The 20,576-nt window shown below is 46.7% G+C and overlaps 1 protein-coding gene across 6 annotated transcripts in view; it reads left to right on the top strand.

The window, feature by feature from the left end:
• ALDH1L1 (aldehyde dehydrogenase 1 family member L1) overlaps window positions 1-1,179 on the top strand; it is a 109,175-nt gene extending 107,996 nt beyond the window's left edge. For all 6 annotated transcript variants that reach the window (XM_038565432.1, XM_038565431.1, XM_038565428.1 and 3 more), the window contains one exon: window positions 881-1,179. In XM_038565432.1, coding sequence (XP_038421360.1) covers window positions 881-936 — 56 coding nt within the window. In that variant the 3' untranslated portion in view covers window positions 937-1,179. The remainder of the gene's footprint in view (window positions 1-880) is intronic.
• Window positions 1,180-20,576: the final 19,397 nt, after the last annotated feature.

The following is a 20,576-nucleotide window of genomic DNA, read 5'->3' as shown; positions in this document are numbered from 1 at the left end:
ACGCACACACGCACAGGCACACACACGCACAGGCACACACACGCGCACACACACACCATGTTGGACAGTACTGCTCCCTTCGTCCCTGCCTGCCGCTCCTTCCTGCTTCCCCATCTCGGTTCTTCCACTGGAATCTACAAGGACCACTGTCATCCAGGAGGCTGTGGGTGCCGAGTCCTCAGGATCTGATCTCTGTCACTTACAGCTCTGCCCCTGAGCTCTTGCAGTCTATCCTCTCTGCAGCTACCTCGTCCTGTGTCCTGTGCACATAAACCAGGCATCCCCAGTAACCCACTGGGTTTGGCCCAGGGACCTCCGCAGGCCTGGCTGGTGAAGTATGGCTCCTGGAGCCAACCTTAGTGAGTGGGGGAGATGCCAGGCACTGCAGGCCCCAGGCACTGGTTGTGAGGCCGAGCACACCAGCTGCAGAACACAGCCAAATTCTGGGTGCTTGCGACTCTTGTTCCCCATAGTAGTATGACCTGCGATTAGCTAGGGGGCGGCCGTGGGGGCAGGGGATGGGCTGGTACCTCTGGGTAGCAGGAGGGCACCAGAAAGCCCCTTGACTACCCTCGGGCTGATGGGGCTGCCGAGCCTCACGAGGAGGCAGTCAGGGCAGGGAAGTTTCTGGAATAGTTGCCCAGAGTAGTCTGTATCCCAACACCCACAGTGGGATCCTCAGCTTCCCCACCCCACGACAGCTGCCTCACCTGCTGGGTCTGGGTTTCTCATCTGTAACTGGGGCTGAGCCTCCACTGACCCCACATGGTTGCCGCAGGGATCTGTGAGGTCAGAGGGCTGCAGCACTGGCAACAGGGTGAGGCCTGCCTGAGTTGCTGCTGTGAGGGTGACCTTCCCCGTGGCACCTGCTGTCTTTCAGGAGAGGTGGCCCTGAACGAGTACCTGCGGGTCAAGACGGTTACTTTTGAGTACTGAAGAAAGGTCTCCTGAGAGAAAGCCCCTTCCCCACGATGTGTTCTTGCCCCCCACAACCCAGCCTGCCTGCCCAGGGGAGGCCTGGGCTGCCCCCTGAGTCTCGGCCTCTCACCCCTTCCTGTGCATGTGGCACCTCCATGTGGAAGCCCTCCCACCTGCACCCGCTGTCTGATCACAGTGGCCTCTGGCTGAGTGGGAAAGTGGCCCCAGGGTGAATAAAGATTCTGACCAGTGGCTGCAGGACCCCCGTGTCTCTCAGCTTCACCTGTGGGGATCCTGGGCCGCCCTGCAAGTCCTGACACTTGAGTGCATTGCTCAAGGAAGGTGCCCTGGGGAGAGGTGCAGCACTGGCAACTGGGTGTGCATCCACTGCAGCCTGAGGAAGCAGGTGCTGAGATGAAGGGAGGCACGGGAGCCTCTGATGGCACGACTCTTGGGAAGTGCAGAGCAGAGGAAGCAGGACGGACAGCCCTCCCGGCCCAGAAAGGCCCTGTCCTCCCTGCAGCTCCTCGGGCAGGCCTCACACTGTTGCCAGCGCTGCAGCCTCCCAGGAGCTGACCTCAGCTGACCCAAGGGCACTGGGGGGGGGGCTGTGCTGCCCCAGACTGGGGTTTCAGAGCTCACTCTATCATGTGTTCTGTGTATCTCTGTGGATTCTTGTCTCTCCACTTTGTTCTCTCTTTTTTCTCTCACCCTGCAGGACTCTGGGCCTACCCCCTAGGTCCCAAACATCACACCTCCACTTACCTGTTCTTGCCTCAGTTTACCCCACATGGCACTCTCTTCTTGGCATTCCAGCCCCCTGCCGCCCCCCAGCTCTGCCCCTCTGGGCTCCGCAGCATCTGAAGTTCTCCTCTTCGCCTTGCAGGCTCCCTGGCTGTGCTAGGAGTGTCCTGGCCCAGCCTTTGCTCATCTGGGAGCAGCTGCAATCCTCCCCCTGTGGCCGACTCTGCCCCTTGGGGCCTATGACACCGTCCCCAACCCACAAAGGTCCCCATGCCTGGCTTCCTTCCATTAAGCCTTCTCTTCCATTCAGGATATACTTCTACAGAAGGCCCGTCCAGACCCCCCTTGTGAGTGGTAGTAATCGTGAGAAGCAGTGGTTCACTGAGCGCTAACTGGAGGTCTGGGGGTTCTAAGGCCATCTCTATGTATCTACCTCATTTAATCCTTCCATTAGCCCAACTATTTTTGTTCCCATTTGTAGGCAAGAAAATTGAGGCAGAAACGTTATTAGGCCCTTTGGTACTGAGTCCCCAGCTCCTTCATTGCTGGGGCCAGGCCTTAGCTGTGGTGGTCTGGGGGAGCAAGCCACCCCACTGGGCACTGCTGCCGCCTTGGGGGGGACCTGTACCTCCATGTCTACTCTGCCCCAAGCATGGAGCGATCCCTTCTCTCGACGCCCCATGAATCACTGCCATCAGGTTGCAACTTCTCACAAAACCTTCTTAGAGGGTCAGGAAGAGCAAAAAAATCTGACTCAGAGTCCTGAAGCCCTGACCCACTCCAGGCCCCATGGGAAGTGCTCAGGCCGGGTTCCGCCTGCCTGCCTGCCTGCTGCCCCAGGGCCATCTCACCCCAGCCCTGGAACTATGATCTCAATTCTTGTGCCCACAGAAGGGAAGAAATGTGTTTTTCAGCTCAGCCTAAGCCTTTTGGACTCTGTTCCCTACTTGGGAATTGATCGTGATGGTTGATGGTGGAGAACCACCTCCCTGAGAGAAGACCTTTCTTGTCCAAAGGCAGACCTGCCTTAACACACATCCAACCAGATGAGTCCTATGCCTGCCCCTTTCCCAAGCCCCTTTGTTTCACCTCAAACACCCCAGGGCCAGGGCACCAACAGTGGCGTCCAGCTAATGCAGCTGGAAGTCTGCCCCACATCCAGAGGGGTCAGCCCTGGCTTCCCTGCAAAAAGCCCTTCACAGCAGAGGAGCAGACAACAGGTGGAGCACAGGCTCATCTGAACCCAAATAGAACCAAGACAGCCTTTTCTTCCCTCTTCAGATACACACACAGAGCTTGGTTTCAGCCAGGCGGCCCCCCTACAGTTCTACTTGACACCTCTGTTTAGATGTGCTGGCTGGGCTCCTACCTTTCTAGGTTCCCCTCTCTTCAAGAATTCTCCTGAAACTGTAAAGTAAGTATACAAGAGAAACCACCTGCTTTCCCCTCCTATGTATTTTTTTTCCTGCGGTGACTCCTTTACTTTTACATGGAACACTTCACTTTTGACACTTCTGGTCACCAAATGTGAGGGGTGTTTCCCACATCAAGCAATTCTCTGTTACACTAGCTGGGTGTCTTACAATTTAAATCAATGTGACGCTATCCACCCAGACATAGTGTCAGGTCCCACAGGTTAAGAGCTCAGTCCCACAAAACTGTTCCCACGCACTTTAGATGCCAGTCACAAAGAGCAGGTCTCCAGGTTACCCCACAACTTCTACCTAATTTGGAGATTCCCATGACTCCCACCTTACATTAATTTTCTGGAGAAGCTCACAGAACTCAGAGAAATACTTATGTTTGCCAGTGTAATAAGGGTATGATAAAGAGCCAGATGAAGAGCATACAGATGAAGAGCCAGATGAAGAGATGCATTGGGTGACATCTGGGAGAGTCCTGAGCCCCGGACTTTTCGTCCTTGTGAAATTGGGGTGGATCATCTTTCTAACAAACAGTGTGGATGTCTTTGCCAACTTGGAAGCTCTCCAAACCCCATACTACTGGGATTTTTATGGGCTTTTCCTCACATAGTCATGTTCAATCATTGACTCCATTTCTAGCCCCTGTTCCCTCTCTGGAGATTGGTTGGAGGTGGGGGGCTGAAGATGCCAAACTTCTAATGATGGCTTGGTCTTTCTGGTGACAGCCACCATCTAGGGGCCTACCCAGTCATCTAGATAGAATAAAGATGCTCCTAGTGCTCTTCTCACCTAGGAATTTACACGGGTTTGGGGAGCCTGTGTCACGGTGGCAGGCGAACCCCCAGCACAATGGAGGTGTGTATCAACCAAGATGACTTGCCAGCAGTCAGTGGTACACGGGACAAATAAGAGTGTCTTTTCATAATTTTAAATGCATTTATCTTTCTCCACATTAACAGAAGAGTTCAAGGCATTTTAGAAACATAATAAAATTTATTTATTTTTTTAATAATAAATTTATATTTTATTGGTGTTCAATTTGCCAACATACAGAATAACACCCAGTGCTCATCCCGTCAAGTGCCCCCCTCAGTGCCCGTCACCCAGTCACTCCCACCCCCCGCCCTCCTCCCCTTCCACCACTCCTGGTTCGTTTCCCAGAGTTAGGAGTCTTCCATGTTCTGTCTCCCTTTCTGATATTTCCCACTTATTTTTTCTCCTTTCCCCTTTATTCCCTTTCACTATGTTTTATATTCCCCCAAATAAATGAGACCATATAATGTTTGTCCTTCTCCGATTGACTTACTTCACTCAGCATAATACCCTCCAGTTCCATCCACGTTGAAGCAAATGGTGGGTAATTGTCGTCTCTAATGGCTAATATTCCATTGTATACATAGACCACATCTTCTTTATCCATTCATCTTTTGATGGACACCGAGGCTCCTTCCACAGTTTGGCTATTGTGGACATTGCTGCTAGAAACATCGGGGTGCAGGTGTCCCGGCGTTTCATTGCATCTGAAATGCATGAGCGAATTGGGGCAAAGAGGAATACAGCAGAAGGATAAAATCAGGAGTGTGGTTGGTATCAAAAGTGTGAACTTTTATACCATTTTAAAGTTGGACCACAGGGATGCCTGGGTGGCTCAGAGGTTCAGCGTTTGCCTTTGGCTCAGGGCATGATCCTGGGGTCCTGGGATCGAGTCCCACATCAGGCTCCCTGCAGGAAGCCTGCTTCTCCCTCTGCCTGTGTCTCTGCCTCTCTCTGTGTGTCTCTCATGAATAAATAAATAAATTCTTGAAAAAAAATTGGACCACAATTTAGCTCAGAGCTTTCTAACTGACAAGAGTGTGAGGGAACCTGACCTGTGACCTAATTCACAGAGTCCATATGAGAGAAGAAGCAAACTAGTTTTTCTGGAGTACAGAAAGAAACCCATCTTGTGAGTCCTCCTTAGAAAAAATTATGATGTGATGACCACTGCCTTCTCCTATTTTATAGTAGGGTGTTAAGGTGTAGACTGCTGTTTCTTATGACCTTCCCCAAGGTAGGCTGAGCACATGTAGGCCCACTGGCTGCACGAGGGACCAGCCTGGTAGCATGGTTGGAACACTACACTCTCCAAATACAGTGGGGAGGAGGATGGACTCTGAGGCCCAGCTGTAGCTCTCTGTCGATCTGACTTGATCTAAACATGATGATCCAGAGGAGATAGAATTTACCATAAGCCATTTCAGGCAGAGCTTTGCATTTGTTCAGAAGAAATGTTCTGATGAGGTAAAAAGGGGCTGCTGCGGGATGTTCAGGATCTGAAGATGACCCCGGCTTTCTCTATGTAATACAAGGGAGAGGACTTTGAAAGGTGTACAAGAATGAGGTGGAGAAGGGAAGAGGTGGACATGGCAGGTGCTGCAAGGGGGAAGGTGGGGAAGGTGACCCCTTCATGGCAGAGGCAAATGGTCTTTGGGGGATATATGGGATTGTATGGTGGAAACTCCTTTCCCTTCTCCCTCTAAGCTCAACAATTCCTCATTGTTCGTATGCTTTCCTGTGAACTGCTTCTCTTGGGCAAACCCCAAAGAAAAGATGGTTTGTGTATCCAAAGAGACACAGGCAGAGGAAAGCATAGGAGCAAAGAATGTTCCAGAGAATATCTGGTTATATGAGTGCATACTTAGATGCCTGATTGGGTTGCACATCCATCAGTAATCCTCCAAAAGTGCTGCTTCTCCCATAGGAATGTGTAAGGTGCATTGGGTGGCAAGTCTCTGCAGGGTACTCTAACCACAATCCCAGTGTTGTGGGGTCTGCTGAGCAGGGGCCAAGGAGTGAAGTGTCCTTATAAACTGTATTTCAAACAAATACAGGGGTTTAATAGTAGATACGTTAAAGACATGAGAACATACATCACTCTACAAAGAGCATCAAATTGAAATCCTTCCGTACAGTAAGCAGTCCTACCCAGAACACATGCATGAGACCAATTCACTTAGAAATACAATCTTGGTACATAGCAGAGATTTGATAAAGACCTAGGAATGAATGACATGATAAATGTGTCTCATCCTGGCCTTAGGTGAGTTACTGAACTTTCTCCATGCTTCAATCCATAAAAGGTTTTGAAAATTGCCTAACAGTGAGGACAAGACAAATGTTAGCTTCCATATGATTCATTGAGTGGGTTAGATTAATTTCAAGGTCTGGTTTATATTAAAGTCATATTTGTTCATCGAACAAATGCTGAGTGCCTACTGAAAAAAAATGAGGGCAGGATGCACAGCTTTTTTACTTCACAATTCCCAGTGCTTAGGACAGGCTTCATGTATAACAGGGGCTCAATAAATATGTATTGCCCAAATGGATAAAGTTGTATGCTGATCATTCTAAATTCTCACTGCAATGGGTTATCTTATAGGAAAAAAAAAATTACTACAATTCTTTCAAGAAGTAGTAAAGAACCTGACAAGATTTGTTTACTTTTGAAAAAACATGGAAGAGCCACCAAGGAGTTATTTCTGTATCATTCAGGACTGGCTAGCTTAACAACTCAATGAGTTTGCTTCTCACTTAAGTTATATGTCCATCACAGATTGTCAGGGGCTGTGTTCCAGGGCTTCTTGTTCCAAGATAATGACCTCTGCCATGGCAGAGGGAAAGACACCTTGGAGAGTCTGTGTGAGTACTTAGATGCTCTTCACTGGAAATGACATGTCACTTCTGCTCCTAACCAAGTACCCCAGGCTAGCCACCAGAGATCCACTCAACCAAGGGTGCAGGAGGTTCAGTCTCCCATGTGCCTAGAAATGGGGGAACTGAAGACCAGGAGGCAGCATTAGGCTCTCAGCTCAGACCAGGAAAGTTTTTCTTTAACTGTTAAGAAATAGATAATTTTCTTTTTTTTTAATAAATTATTTTTTTTATTGGTGTTCAATTTACCAACATACAGAATAACACCCAGTGCTCATCCCATCAGGTGCCCCCCTCAGTGCCCGTCACCCGGTCACCCCCACCCCCCGCCCTCCTCCCCTTCCACCACCCCTAGTTCGTTTCCCAGAGTTAGGAGTCTTTATGTTCTGTCTCCCTTTCTGATATTTCCCACACAATAGATAATTTTCATACCTATGTTCAGTGCATAGAAAAAGATAAACGTTTTCTAATTCTTTATACAGAGCTATCACATATCTAGTGTCCAAACTTGACAAAGACAGCATAAAACTAAATGAAATGGAACAAACACACAAGTGTCAAGATAGTTAAAATCTGTGGTGACATGCTCATAAATTGAATCAGTCTATATGTGGAGAATAATTCATTATGGCCAAATTGTGTGCATCCTTGGAACACAAGGATGATTTAAAGAAAAACAGAATCACCTCCACTGACCATGAAAGGGCATTTCCATGTACCTGCATTCAAATATTCACTCTGTCACTTAATAACTCTGTGACATTGGATAAGTATATAACTTCCTCCCTGATCCTTGGTTTTTCACATCTATAGAGTGCAATCTTCGTAGTCCTTACTTCCCAGGGTAATTGCAAGAGTTAGAAGACAATGAATAATAATTTAAAAAAGACAATGAACCTGATGTGTTCAGCATGTTTATCTGTGATGTCAGTGCTCAGTGTCAGCAGATTCTGTTACTATTATTATCATCAGATTGAATCAATACCTGATTCAGATATCTATCCATTTCTTTATTCCACAATTAGATATTGAGTACCTACTATGTGCCAGATACTTTCCAAGAGGAAGTTTCTGCCCTAGCAAATTCTGGTAGATGAAAAACAGGAAACCAACAGTAAATAAGTCTAGTATATATCCTGTAGTGGTAAGTATTTGGATAAAAATACAGCAGTGAGGGAATTGGGAATGCTATCTTTGGGCGAGAGTGGAATGGGAGAGGTACTATTTATATAGATATTCGGGAAAGATCCTTCTGATTAGGTGGGATTTGAGTAGAGATCTGAAGGGAATGGAAAGACATAGGACATTGTTCAATATGTGACGCTATTTCCATCAAGAAATGGAGTTTATTTCTCCATCTCTTGAATTTGGTTGGCCTTGTGACTTTCTTTGACCAGTAAGATGTAACAGATGTGACGTTGCACCAGATCCAAGGCTTGGCCTCAAGAAGACATGAAGATGTCACTCCCTCTGCTTGGAAGCACCTCCTACCCTGTAAACAAGCTTGAGCCAGCCTGGTGGAGGTTAAGAGACATGTGGCTCAGCACTGATGGGCCCCAGAGGCATAGCTACCTAGATGGTCAGCAGCTGACTACAGGCATGTGCATAAGCCCCAGAGGAGACCAGCAGATAGGCCACTCAACTGGGCTCAATCCAAATTATTGGCCCACAGAATCATGAGATAAATAAATGAATGTTGTTTCTAGTCATGCAGTTTTGGGGTGGTTTTTTATGCAGCCAAAGCTAACTGATAGAGATGATTTTAAGAAATGTAGTATCTGAATCAATGTTTAAGTGTGGCAATCAGACTCTAAGGGACATATGTAGAAGCAAGAACACCATTAGAAGGCTACTCCTCTAGTTTAAATGACAAGAGAAGGTAGTGGTGGAAGTAAGGGGGATTGACTTTTTTTGGACAATTTTTGAAAGTAGAACTAATAATATTTGCTGATAGATTGAGTAGGGGAGTGTGAATGAAGAGTTGAGAATAATGTCAAGATGTTTGGTTTGCACTACTGAAGCCTGTAAGTGCCATTTAGTGAGATGCAAAGGACATAGAAGCAAGTTGGGAAGGAAGGTTTAGTGAGCTGGTTTTGGATGTGTGAAATTTGAAATGCCTATTAAGCATCTGCACTAGAGATGCCAAGGAGACAGATTACACAAGTGAAATTAAGGGGAGTGGTCCTGGTTGAAGATGTGGATTAGGGCATCATTGCCATTGAAGGTCCTTAAATAGGACATGACCCTGGATTAGCTCAGCTGGGGCATATGTATAAATAGAGAAGTGCAGACTAAGGACATGTCCTGGGGGCATTGCCAGTGTTTTGAGTCTGAGGAGATGGGGAGGAGCCAGTAAAGGTGAATGAGTAGTGGCCAGTAATGTAGGACGAGAATCGAGTAGGTGATATTCTGGACACCAAGCTTGGAAAGGGTCTTTAAGGAGGAGGAGCCATTAATTGATGGTGTCAAATGCTGTGTAGGATGAGAACTGAAGACTGACCCCTGGTTCTGTCAACAAGGAGGTTATTGTTAACCTTGGGGTACACTGTTTTGGATGAGGACTCAGGGCAAAAGCCCAGGGAGAATGAGAGGAGGTGCTGGGAAAGCAGGTACATATAGCTCTTTCAGAGTGTTTATATGAAAGGGGTGGGAAAAGTGGGGTGTAACATGCTGTGCAACCATGGGAACGTTCCACTGGAGACAGAAAAATGTTATCATGCCTGAGAAAGAAGGGGCGATCATCACATCGATGCCTAAGAGAGGATGAAACTCAGCTCGAAAGAGGAGCCCTTCCCCTGCTCATTGTTAAGGCTGAATCAGTAGATATATTTTCATTCAGATGAAGAACATCATTGCTTGATAGCATCACTGCCTCTTACTTGCATAACGAGTTTTGGGCAATGCAGTATAGCAGGGAATAAATACAAATATTGCAAAGGCAAGGAGACTTTTGTTCGAATCAGCAATCACATTTCTGAAAAGGAATCATAAGGAACTAATTAATAAGAGTGGCTGGAGGGAGGCATCAGCACTCTTTGCCCATATCAAGTTTTCCTTGCCTTCCAGACACAGGGAGAACTGCACTTCCTGGTCCTCTTCTGAGGAGATGGAACCACGAGACTAATTCTGGCCAATGAAGTGTGAGGGGAAGTATACTGTCACTCTGGGCCAGATCAATTAGTGTCTGGACTGAGACCCTTCTCCAAGCTGAGATGGTGACCAGCAACATAGGAGAGGGTGCTGGTCTGTCTTCTTGGAGCTCCAAGGGACTTCAGTGGATTTATGGCAGAAGCAAGAAAGCGACCTTTGTTGTCATAAACGGTGGGGTTGCTTGTTGACATAGTTTATTCTGAGGGCTACAGCAATACATGGGTGTTCCCCTGGCCCTAATACATAATAAAACTCTATTACATATATTTTAGAGCAACCAAAATATCAAATGGTGGGGGAAGACTTGAATTAATGATTCTCAATCCTGCTTGTTCCACTATCTTTATTTCTATGACAAATATTTTCTATCACCTTTTCATATCCCCCAAGATGGACAGATCGTATTTCCAATCTATACATGTGACCTCAATAAAATTATTATTTTGCCCTCACTTTACTATAACTGAGAAATAAAGGAAAGGCATTTTAAAGTAAATCATAAATGCTTCCCTGTATTGGTGTTGGGAGAGCTGGGGTTCCACCCAGGCTCTCGGCAACAACCTTAATGCGTATTTTACTCACAGGGATTGCAGATCAGGATCTGACCAAGGAGACCCCTGTGCCTTTGTCTTTGACCATTTGTGGAAGTCTCCAAGCACTGACTTTTTAAAAAGTTGCGGGGAAGGCAGGGCAAGATGTTGGAAGAGTAGGGTCCCCAAGTCACCTGCCCCACCAAATTGCCTAGATAACTTTCAAATCATCCTGAAAACCTACGAATTCGGCCTGAGATTTAAAGAGAGAACAGCTGGAATGTTACAGTGAGAAGAGTTCACGCTTCTATCAAGGTAGGAAGACAGAAAAAACCAAATAAATAAAAAAGCATCCAAGGGGGAGGGGCCCCACGAGGACCCGGGCTAAGGCTGCCCGGCCAGTGCCCCCAGGACAGGAAAGCCCAGGCCCGGAGAAGCAGGAGCTTTACGAACCTTACCGGACAGAAAGGTGCTCACAGGGAGCTGGGGCAGGACCCCAGGAGGGGCAGGGTTGCCCGCAGGCTCCCAGGGGCACGAACAGAGGATCTGCGCCCCGGGGGAGAGCTTGCCACACTCCGCAGCCGAGCTCACTAAAGGGCTGCAGCCCGCGCCTGGTGGGGACCCGGGAGCAGCTGGGGGTGCGGCTCAGGTGGCGGCTCCACGCGGAGGCGGCTGCGCGGCCCCGGGAGCGCGATTCCAGCAGCGCAGGCCCTGGAGCCCAGGGCGCCGGGGACACAGCCCAAGATCCAGCTCTCCCCCCGGGATGGGCAGAGGCTGGGAGGGCCCAGGACAGCGAGGACGCTCCTGCCCCCGAGCTGTGCAGATCGGCGCCCCCCGCCCCTGGAGCATCCAGGCACCTGCAGACTGAGAGCTCCGGTAGTTACTGCGGGAGCTGACTCCAGGGCTGAAGAGCTGGCAGCCGCCACTGTTGTTGTTCCTACTGGTGTCACCTTGTGCCTGGGACTGAGCAGGGGCTTCACAGGATAAACAACTCCCACTGAGCCCTGCACTTGACAGGGGGCTGGGCAGCTCCCCCAGGTGCACACACCTGAGAATCAGCACAGCAGGCCCCTCCCCTAGAAGACCAGCTGGAAGGACAGGGTTATTGACCAAGCAGCACTGGAAAATTCCAGGGGAAGTTGAGGGATTTACAGCATATAGAATCAGAGGATACTCCCCCTTGTTTTTTGTTTTCTGTTTGCTTCCCACCAACTTTTCTTTTTTTCTTCTTTTTTTCTTTCTTTTTCTTTTTTTCTCTTCTCTCTTTCTCTCCTTTTTCCAGTACAACTTGTTTTGGCTACTCTGCACTGAGCAAAATGACTACAAGGAAAAACTCACCTAAAAAGAAAGAATCAGAAACAGTCCTCTCTCCCACAGAGTTACAAAATTTGGATTACAATTCAATGTCAGAAAGCCAATTCAGAAGCACAAAGAAAGCATAAAGGATCCAAGAGACTTCATGACTGCAAAATTTAGATCTAATCAGGCAAAATTAAAAATCAATTAAATGAGATGCAATCCAAACTAGAGGTCCTAACGACGAGGGTTAATGAGGTAGAAATGAGTGAGTTACATAGAAAACAACTTGATGGCAAGGAGGGAAACTGAGGAAAAAAAGAGAAAAACAATTAAAAGATCATGAGGATAGGTTAAGGGAAATAAATGACAGCTTCAGAAGGAAAAAACTACATTTAATTGGGGTTCCCGAGGGCGCCAAAAGGGACAGAGGTCCAGAATATCTTTTTGAACAAATCATAGCTGAGAACTTTCCTTTTTTTAAATGTGTAAATTTATTTTTTATTGGTGTTCAATTTGCCAACATATAGAAACACCCAGTGCTCATCCCATCAAGTGCCCCCCTCAGTGCCCATCACCCAGTCAAATACAAAAGCTAACCTTGCACCTAAAGGAGCTGGAGAAAAAAGAGCAAATAGATCCTACACCCAGCAGAAGAAGAGAGTTAATAAAGATTCAAGCAGAACTCAATGAAATCGAGACCAGAAGAATTGTGGAACAGATCAACAAAACCAGGAGTTGGTTCTTTGAAAGAATTAATAAAATAGATAACCCATTAGCCAGCCTTATTTAAAAAAAAAAAAGAGAGAAAAGACTTAAATTAATAAAATCGTGAATGAGAAAGGAGAGATCACTACCAACACCAAGGAAATACAAACGATTTTAAAAACATATTATGAACAGCTATACGCCAATAAATTAGGCGATCTAGAAGAAATGGACGCATTTCTGGAAAACCACAAACTACCAAAGCTGGAACAGGAAGAAATAGAAAACCTGAGCCGGCCAAAAACCAGGGAGGAGATTGAAGCAGTCATCAAAAACCTCCCAAGACACAAAAGTCCAGGGCCAGATGGCTTCCCAGGGGAATTCTATCAAACGTTTAAAGAAGAAACCATACCTATTCTACTAAAGCTATTCAGAAAGATAGAAAGAGATGGAGTACTTCCAAACTGGTTCTATGAGGCCAGCATCACCTTAATTCCAAAACCGGACAAAGACCCCAGCAAAAAGGAGAATTCTAGACCAATATCCCTGATAAACATGGATGCAAAAATTCTCAACAAGATACTAGCCAATAGGATCCAACAATACATTAAGAAGATTATTCACCATGATCAAGTGGGATTTATCCCCTGGATGCAAGGCTGGTTCAACACTCGTAAAGCAAACAATGTGATTCATTATATCAGCAAGAGAAAAACCAAGAACCGTATGATCCTCTCAATAGAGGCAGAGAAAGCATTTGACAAAATACAGCATCCATTCCTGATCAAAACTCTTCAGAGTGGAGGGATAGAGGGAACATTCCTCAACATCCTAAAAGCCATCTACGAAAAGCCCACAGCATATATCATTCCCAAAGGGGAAACATTGGGAGCCTTTCCTCTAAGATCAGGATCAAGACAGGGATGTCCACTCTCACCACTGCTATTCAACATAGTACTGGAAGTCCTAGCCTCAGGAATCAGACAACAAAAAGACATTAAAGGCATTCAAATTGGCAAAGAACAAGTCAAACTCTCCCTCTTCACAGATGACATGATACTGTACCTAGAAAACCCAAAAGCCTCCACCCCAAGATTGCTAGAACTCAAACAGCAATTTGGCAGTGTGGCAGGATACAAATCAATGCCCAGAAGTCAGTGGCATTTCTATACACTAACAATGAGACTGAAGAAAGACAAATTAAGGTGTCAATCCCATTTACAATTGCATCCAAAAGCATAAGATACCTAGGAATAAACCTAACCAAAGAGTCAGAGGATATATACCCTAAAAACTATAGAACGCTTCTGAAAGAAATTGAGGAAGACACAAAGAGATAGAAAAATATTCCATGCTCATGGATTGGCAGAATTAATATTGTGAAAATGTCAATGTTACCCAGGGCAATGTACACGTTTAATGCCATCCCTATCAAAATACCATGGACTCTCTTCAGAGACTTAGAACAAATTATTTTAAGATTTGTGTGGAATCAGAAAAGACCTCAAATAGCCAGGGGAATTTTAAAAAAGAAAACCATAGCTGGGGGCATCACAATGCCAGATTTCAGGTTGTACTACAAAGCTGTGGTCATCAAGACAGTGTGGTACTGGCACAAAAACAGACACATAGATCAATGGAACAGAATAGAGAATCCAGAAGTGGACCCTCAACTTTATGGTCAACTAATATTCGATAAAGGAGGAAAGACGATCCACTGGAAGAAAGAGATCTCTTCAATAAATGGTGCTGGGAAAATTGGACATCCACATGCAGAAGAATGAAACTAGACCACTCTCCTTCACCATACACAAAGATAAACTCAAAATGGATGAAAGATCTAAATGTGAGACAAGATTGCATCAAAATCCTAGAGGAGAACACAGGCAACACCCTTTTTGAACTCGGCCACAGTAACTTCTTACAAGATTCATCCACGAAGGCAAAAGAAACAAAAGCAAAAATGAACTATTGGGACTTCATCAAGATAAGAAGCTTTTGCACAGCAAAGGATACAGTCAACAAAACTCAAAGACAACCTACAGAATGGGAGAAGATATTTGCAAATGACGTATCAGATAAAGGGCTAGTTTCCAAAATCTATAAAGAACTTATTAAAGTCAACAGCAAAGAAACAAACAATCCAATCATGAAATGGGCAAAAGACATGAACAGAAATCTCACAGAGGAAGACATAGACATGGCCAACAAGCACATGAGAAAATGCTCCCCACCTTGGCCATCAGGGAAATACAAATCAAAACCACAATGAGATACCACCTCACACCAGTGAGAATGGGGCAAATTAACAAGGCAGGAAACCACAAATGTTGGAGAGGATGCAGAGAAAAGGGAACCCTCTTACACTGTTGGTGGGAATGTGAACTGGTGCAGCCACTCTGGAAAACTGTGTGGAGGTTCCTCAAAGAGTTAAAAATAGACCTGCCCTAAGACCCAGCACTTGCACTGTCGGGGATTTACCCCAATGATTCAGATGCAGTGAAACGCCGGGACACCTGCACCAGGATGTTTCTAGCAGCAATGTCCACGATAGCCAAACTGTGGAAGGAGCCTCGGTGTCCATCGAAAGATGAATGGATAAAGAAGATGTGGTTTATGTATACAATGGAATATTCCTCAGCCATTAGAAATGACAATTACCCACCATTTGCTTCGAGATGGATGGAACTGGAGGGTATTATGCTGAGTGAAGTAAGTCAATCGGAGAAGGACAAACATTATATGGTCTCATTCCTTTGGGGAATATAAATAATAGTGAAAGGGAATAGAAGGGAAGGGAGAAGAAGTGGGTAGGAAATATCAGAAAGGGAGACAGAACATAAAGACTCCTAACTCTGGGAAACGAACTAGGGGTGGTGGAAGGGCGGAGGGTGGGGGTGGGGGTGAATGGTTGATGGGCACTGAGGGGGGCACTTGACGGGATGAGCACTGGGTGTTATTCTGTATGTTGGCAAATTGAATACCAATAAAAAATAAATTTATTATTAAAAAAAAAGATGTGGTCTATGTATACAGTGGAATATTACTCAGCCATTAGAAATGACAAATATTGACTATTTGCTTCAACGTGGATGGATCTGGAGGGTATTATGGTGAGTGAAGTATCTCGATCAGAAAAGGACAAACATTCTATGGTCTCGTTCATTTGGGCAATATAAACATTAGTGAAAGGGAATAAGTGGAAAGGAGAGAAAATGAATGAAAGTATCAGTGAGGGTGACAAAACATGAGAGACACCTAACTGTGGGAAATAAACAAGGGGTAGTGGAAGGGGAAGTGGGTGGGGCGTTGGGGTGACTGGGTGATGGGCCATGATGGGGGCACTTGGGTAGATGTACACTGGGTGTTATGCTATATGTAGGCAAATTGAATTCAAGTAAATAAATAAATAAATTAATTAATTAATTAAAATAAAAAGTTGTGGCAAAATACACATAACATAAAATTTACCATCTCAATACTTCTTTTGTAAAGATTTATTTATTCATTTGAGAGAGACAGAGTACACAGGGGCAGCAGGGAGGGAGAGGGATGGAAGCAGATTCTGCATTGAGCATGGAGCCCAATGGGGCTCGACCTCATGAGCCTGAGATCAGGATCTGAGCTGAGAGCAAGAATCCAATGCTTAACAGACTGTACCACCTAGGGCCCCGGCATATTAACCACTTTGAAGCATGCAGTTCAGTGGCATCAAGCATATTTACATTGTTGTATGACCGTCAGCACTATCCATCTCCAGAACCTACTCATCTCCCCAAACTAACTCTCCCATAAACTTTTTATTTTTTTTAAAGAGTTTACTTATTTGAGATAGAGAGTGAGAGTGCATGAGTAGGGGTTGAGGGGAGTGAGAGGCAGGCTCCCTGCTGAGCAGGGAGACCAATGCAGGGCTCCACCCCAAGATCCTGGGATCATGACCAAAGGCAAAGGCAGGTGCTTAACTGACTGAGCCACCCAGGCACCCCAACATAGACTTTTTAATAACGATGGCACATAAGGGGGCTCAGGGCTGATATGTCACTTGGCAGCCAGAAGAAGATGCACATTATACAAGTATATCTGTGTCCTTGTACTACATACTCTACAATTTAGAATTTTGATAAATCCTACCATGCCTTAATCCTAGCTCAATTATGTTACATTATATTTTTCAGCATTAACGTGTTCCATATTAATATTTAAAACACACCACAAATTTTGTAATCCTGGTTTTGACATTCCTTCATCTTTTTGATACACTGCTAGCCTCCAGGCATGGAGGGGGCCCAGGCTTCTTGGGCCTTAGAGAGCAAATGGTCTGCATCTCCCAGGTGAGGAGGAGGTAGGCTTTCCTCAGGCTCTCATATTTGGTGAGTGGATGACCCTTTGCCAGTTCCTTTTTATAGTGAAGTCAGCAGAACTTGTGGGACTATTTTTAGTGGCGGGCTCAGTGACCTTAGGCCTTCCTTCTAAGACCTGGGGCCTTGAGGCATCTTCCCAGCAGCCTGGATGTTGTGTCTCACGGTCTTATGAGCCCTGACGTGGCAGCAGCTGCGTGTGCTATCCTCCTCTGGGGGGCTGTTCCCTCTCGCATCTCCTGGCCTGCAGGATCCAGAATGTTGGCCTAGTTGCTCCCGACACTTCCACCTGGAGGGAGAACCGGCAGCTTCACGGAGGCCAACCCCGAGTCCATGCCCCTACCCAGTACTGTAAGTCCCCTTGCATGATTCTCAGCAAAGGCAACAAGTCCATCCCTGGCTGTTAAGTAATTTGGGGGGTGGAGAAGCCGCAGGTCTGCTGTAAGGATGTTTTCTAACAGAGACATGAGCACCCCTTGCATTGTAAATGCAGCGCTGCCGGACACTCCCTGGTGGGCAAGCCTCCTGCCTCCAGTCTGTCACAATGATTCTATGACATCGTGCATGTGAGCATGTGTTGGAATGTCCTAGTAAAGTGCAAGGTACTATTTCCATTACAGCATGAACACTTGTTCATGTTTGTGCTTTTGCAAATTGCAAGAGGGTTCCGTGCAGTGGCGCTGTCTTCCTTCCTGGTCGCTGTTGGTGCAACGGCGGTGGTCTGGGCCCAGGGCAGAGAGAACTACTGCATTCCCGAGCCACTTCGAGACCTGTGTGGTTCTTCCTGCTGTCACTAAATCTCCATTAGTTCCCTGCAGAGCTCTGGAATGGGGTCACTGATTTGGCAGGACAAACAAGAACAATGGCCCACTTCTCCACATGTGAGTGAAGCACAGAATGGCCCTTGGGTGTGGGTGGACAGGCAGGGGTGGTGCACACTAAGCCAGCCCTGGGTTACTCAGCATGCCAAGCAGGGAACCGTGAGGGGAAGGCCCCAAGTGATCTGGAAATATCTTCATCATCATCACAGACCAAATTTCATTCCTTGGAACTTTACTGTTTCCTGTGCAAATCTGATATTATAAATTTAATATCAAAAAGCAGCTAATCCACTGAGCAGTCATCTTTGAACTGGGACATTAGATGAACCAGAGCATCTCCCTTATAAGCACGCATTTGTTCATGCATTCATTCACTTGTTTTTTTGTTTGAGAGCGGTAGTCTAGTCATCTTCAGATTCAGTCAGAACAGAGTGTGAATCCTGGCTCTGTCTCTCAAGGCTGTGACCTTGAGCAAGTGGAATAGCTCTTTGGGACCTCAGTTTCCTCATCCATAAAAAGGCAGGTGACATTCCCCTCATGGGCTTGCTCCAAGGGTTAGCACTGATGGGCAGACAGCCATCTGCATTCAGAGTGAGTGGCTGGGAATCAGACTTCTGTTCTCCATCATTGCACCTTTTCATTTTCCTCAACCAGTAAATGTCTTTCCAGTGCTGCAGATGTCCCACTTAGGTTCCCCTCCATCCCTGGGCACACCTGCCTGACTTCCTCATGTGGGCCAGCAGTGATGCCTAAGAGGGCTTTCCCTGCCTGTGGGAGCCACCTGGCCCACCTTGTCTGACAGTTCATCAGGCCTGAGGGGCCAGCACTCTATTGTGCCCTGGAAGTAGCCTCTAAACCCATAAAACTTGGCAGAAGCTAGGATTTGGATCCCCTGCAGGAGGGGTATGTCTGAGGTTCCCAGAGGTCCAGACAGGACTGAGTTGCCCTCAGTGGTAACTTGCTTGGTAATGAAACTTTATTGACTGCCCTCCTTTCCCTGCCTCACCTCCCCACCTCCCTGGGATCACCTCCCAGATAAACTACTTGCACTTGGGTTCTCATTGCAAGGTCACTTCTGGGGGCTGGGAGGGAGGTAACTTAAAGCAAGTGTCTAATATATACTAGTGGATATGTTCAGAGATGGACAGATTCTCCTTATAGTCTAAGAAGTAATACATAGTCTAAGAGATAATATAGCACAATTACATAGTTAAGAGGCATTGCGGGGTTGGGAGGAAGGAGGCTAAGGGGCATGCGCTTGACTTTCTCAGGGGAGGACAAACCGAGCAGAGGCTCAGGGAGCCATCGCAGGGGCAACTTTACAAGGACAGGACTGGACAGGAGGCTGACCCGGCTGCAAGGTGTGGTCTCTGCAGGGATGGCCCAGGGGCAGGCAGGCTTGTTGTGGGATGGCAGTCAAGGCCTTAAACTTCAAATTCATTTTATGGGGTCAACCTGTGGGGTGGGGCACACCCCTCTGCTCTGGGCGGAGGGGTAGTCAGGGTCAGGGCTTGGCTAGCCCATCACATGGACCCTGGAGGGGCAGGGTGGGGGCCAGGGCAGGCCTTGAACTGGGGCTGCTGCCACCAAGCTGAAGGCCATCTGGGGAAGACAAGGCCTGGCTGGGAATGAAGGATGGGTGCTGTGGTGGCAGAGGTACAGCAGGAAGCTGGGACAGACATAAGAAAAGCTGTGGGCAGGGTAAGGCCCAACTTGTGCCCCAAGCCTCCTGCAATGGTCCAGCCATATGCCTGGAATCAGCCCCTGCTTGTGGTGTGTCCTGTCAGAGCTTCAATAGTAAAAACACGGTAGCAGGAAACATGTGAAGCCCTCACCACAGGCGAGGCACTGTGCTGAGGGCCTTATGTTGACAGCTTCCTTCCGTCCTCAACTCTCCGAGGTAGGCACTAATATTAACACCACTTCACAGATGAGAAAACTGAGGTTCATCCTGTTCCTAAGCACAGCTTGTGAAGTCATTGATCCCTTGCAATTATCCAGCTCAGGCCGCACAACAAAGTGTTACAGACCCAGTGGCCTAACCCATAGAAATTGATTTCTCAGAGGTCTGGAGCTTGAAGTCCAAGCTAAAGATGCCAACAGGATTGGTTTCTGGTGAGATCCTCTTCCTGGCTTGTAGATGGCCACCATATTGCTGGGTCTTCACATGGCCTCTTCTCTGTGGGCACAGAGAGGGAGGGAGTGAGAGAGAGAGCGAGCCAGTTCTTGAGTTTCTTCCCCTAGTTGTTGGGATACCAGTCCTATCTGGTCAAAGTGCTGCCCATAAGACCTCATTTAACCTTTATTGTATTCCTAGAGGCCCTATATCCAAGAAGTCACATTGAGGATTAGGGCTTTACTATACAAATTTGGGGGTGGAGGGAACCAACATAATTCAGTCCACAATATCCTCTAACATTGTATAAAACTTTATTATTTACAAATGTCATTTTGTAAGTAGTGAGGTCTATATATCTTAAATTTCCATCCCAGGACTACGTTTTGGCATAGTAGCTCTGTGCAAAAGCTACTCTCTGCTTAAAATTCAGATAGGCCTGCAGACTCCTGAGGCAGTACTCTGGGCACTTATAAATGCTGTAAATGAGAAGAGAATGAGGCACGAGCTAGGACCTGGTGCACACCACCTGCCATGTACCAAGGCCGTAAGGAATGGGTCCTTGGGTCCTAGCATGGCAATTGTCCTTTGGAGCTTAGCTGAGGCTGCGCCCTTTGCAAGAATGCTACATTCTCCCTGTGGTTTCTTTACAACTGAGTTCAACTGTTAGTTGCCATTCATCAAGACACTTTTGTTGTTTTATTTTTCTCGCATTAGAGTTAAGTAGGAAATAAAATGTTTCCTGTACCCATAGCTATACTGAAACAAGATAAGCCCATCTCAAAAGTTACAGAGCCCAGAGCAAGATTACCGATGGGGGC

The sequence above is a fragment of the Canis lupus genome, chromosome 20 (assembly GCF_011100685.1).
Source record: "Canis lupus familiaris isolate Mischka breed German Shepherd chromosome 20, alternate assembly UU_Cfam_GSD_1.0, whole genome shotgun sequence".
In the NCBI taxonomy this organism is placed as follows: Eukaryota; Metazoa; Chordata; class Mammalia; order Carnivora; family Canidae; genus Canis; species Canis lupus.
Note: the sequence above shows the minus strand (reverse complement) of the source record. Positions and strands in the feature narration are given on the sequence as shown.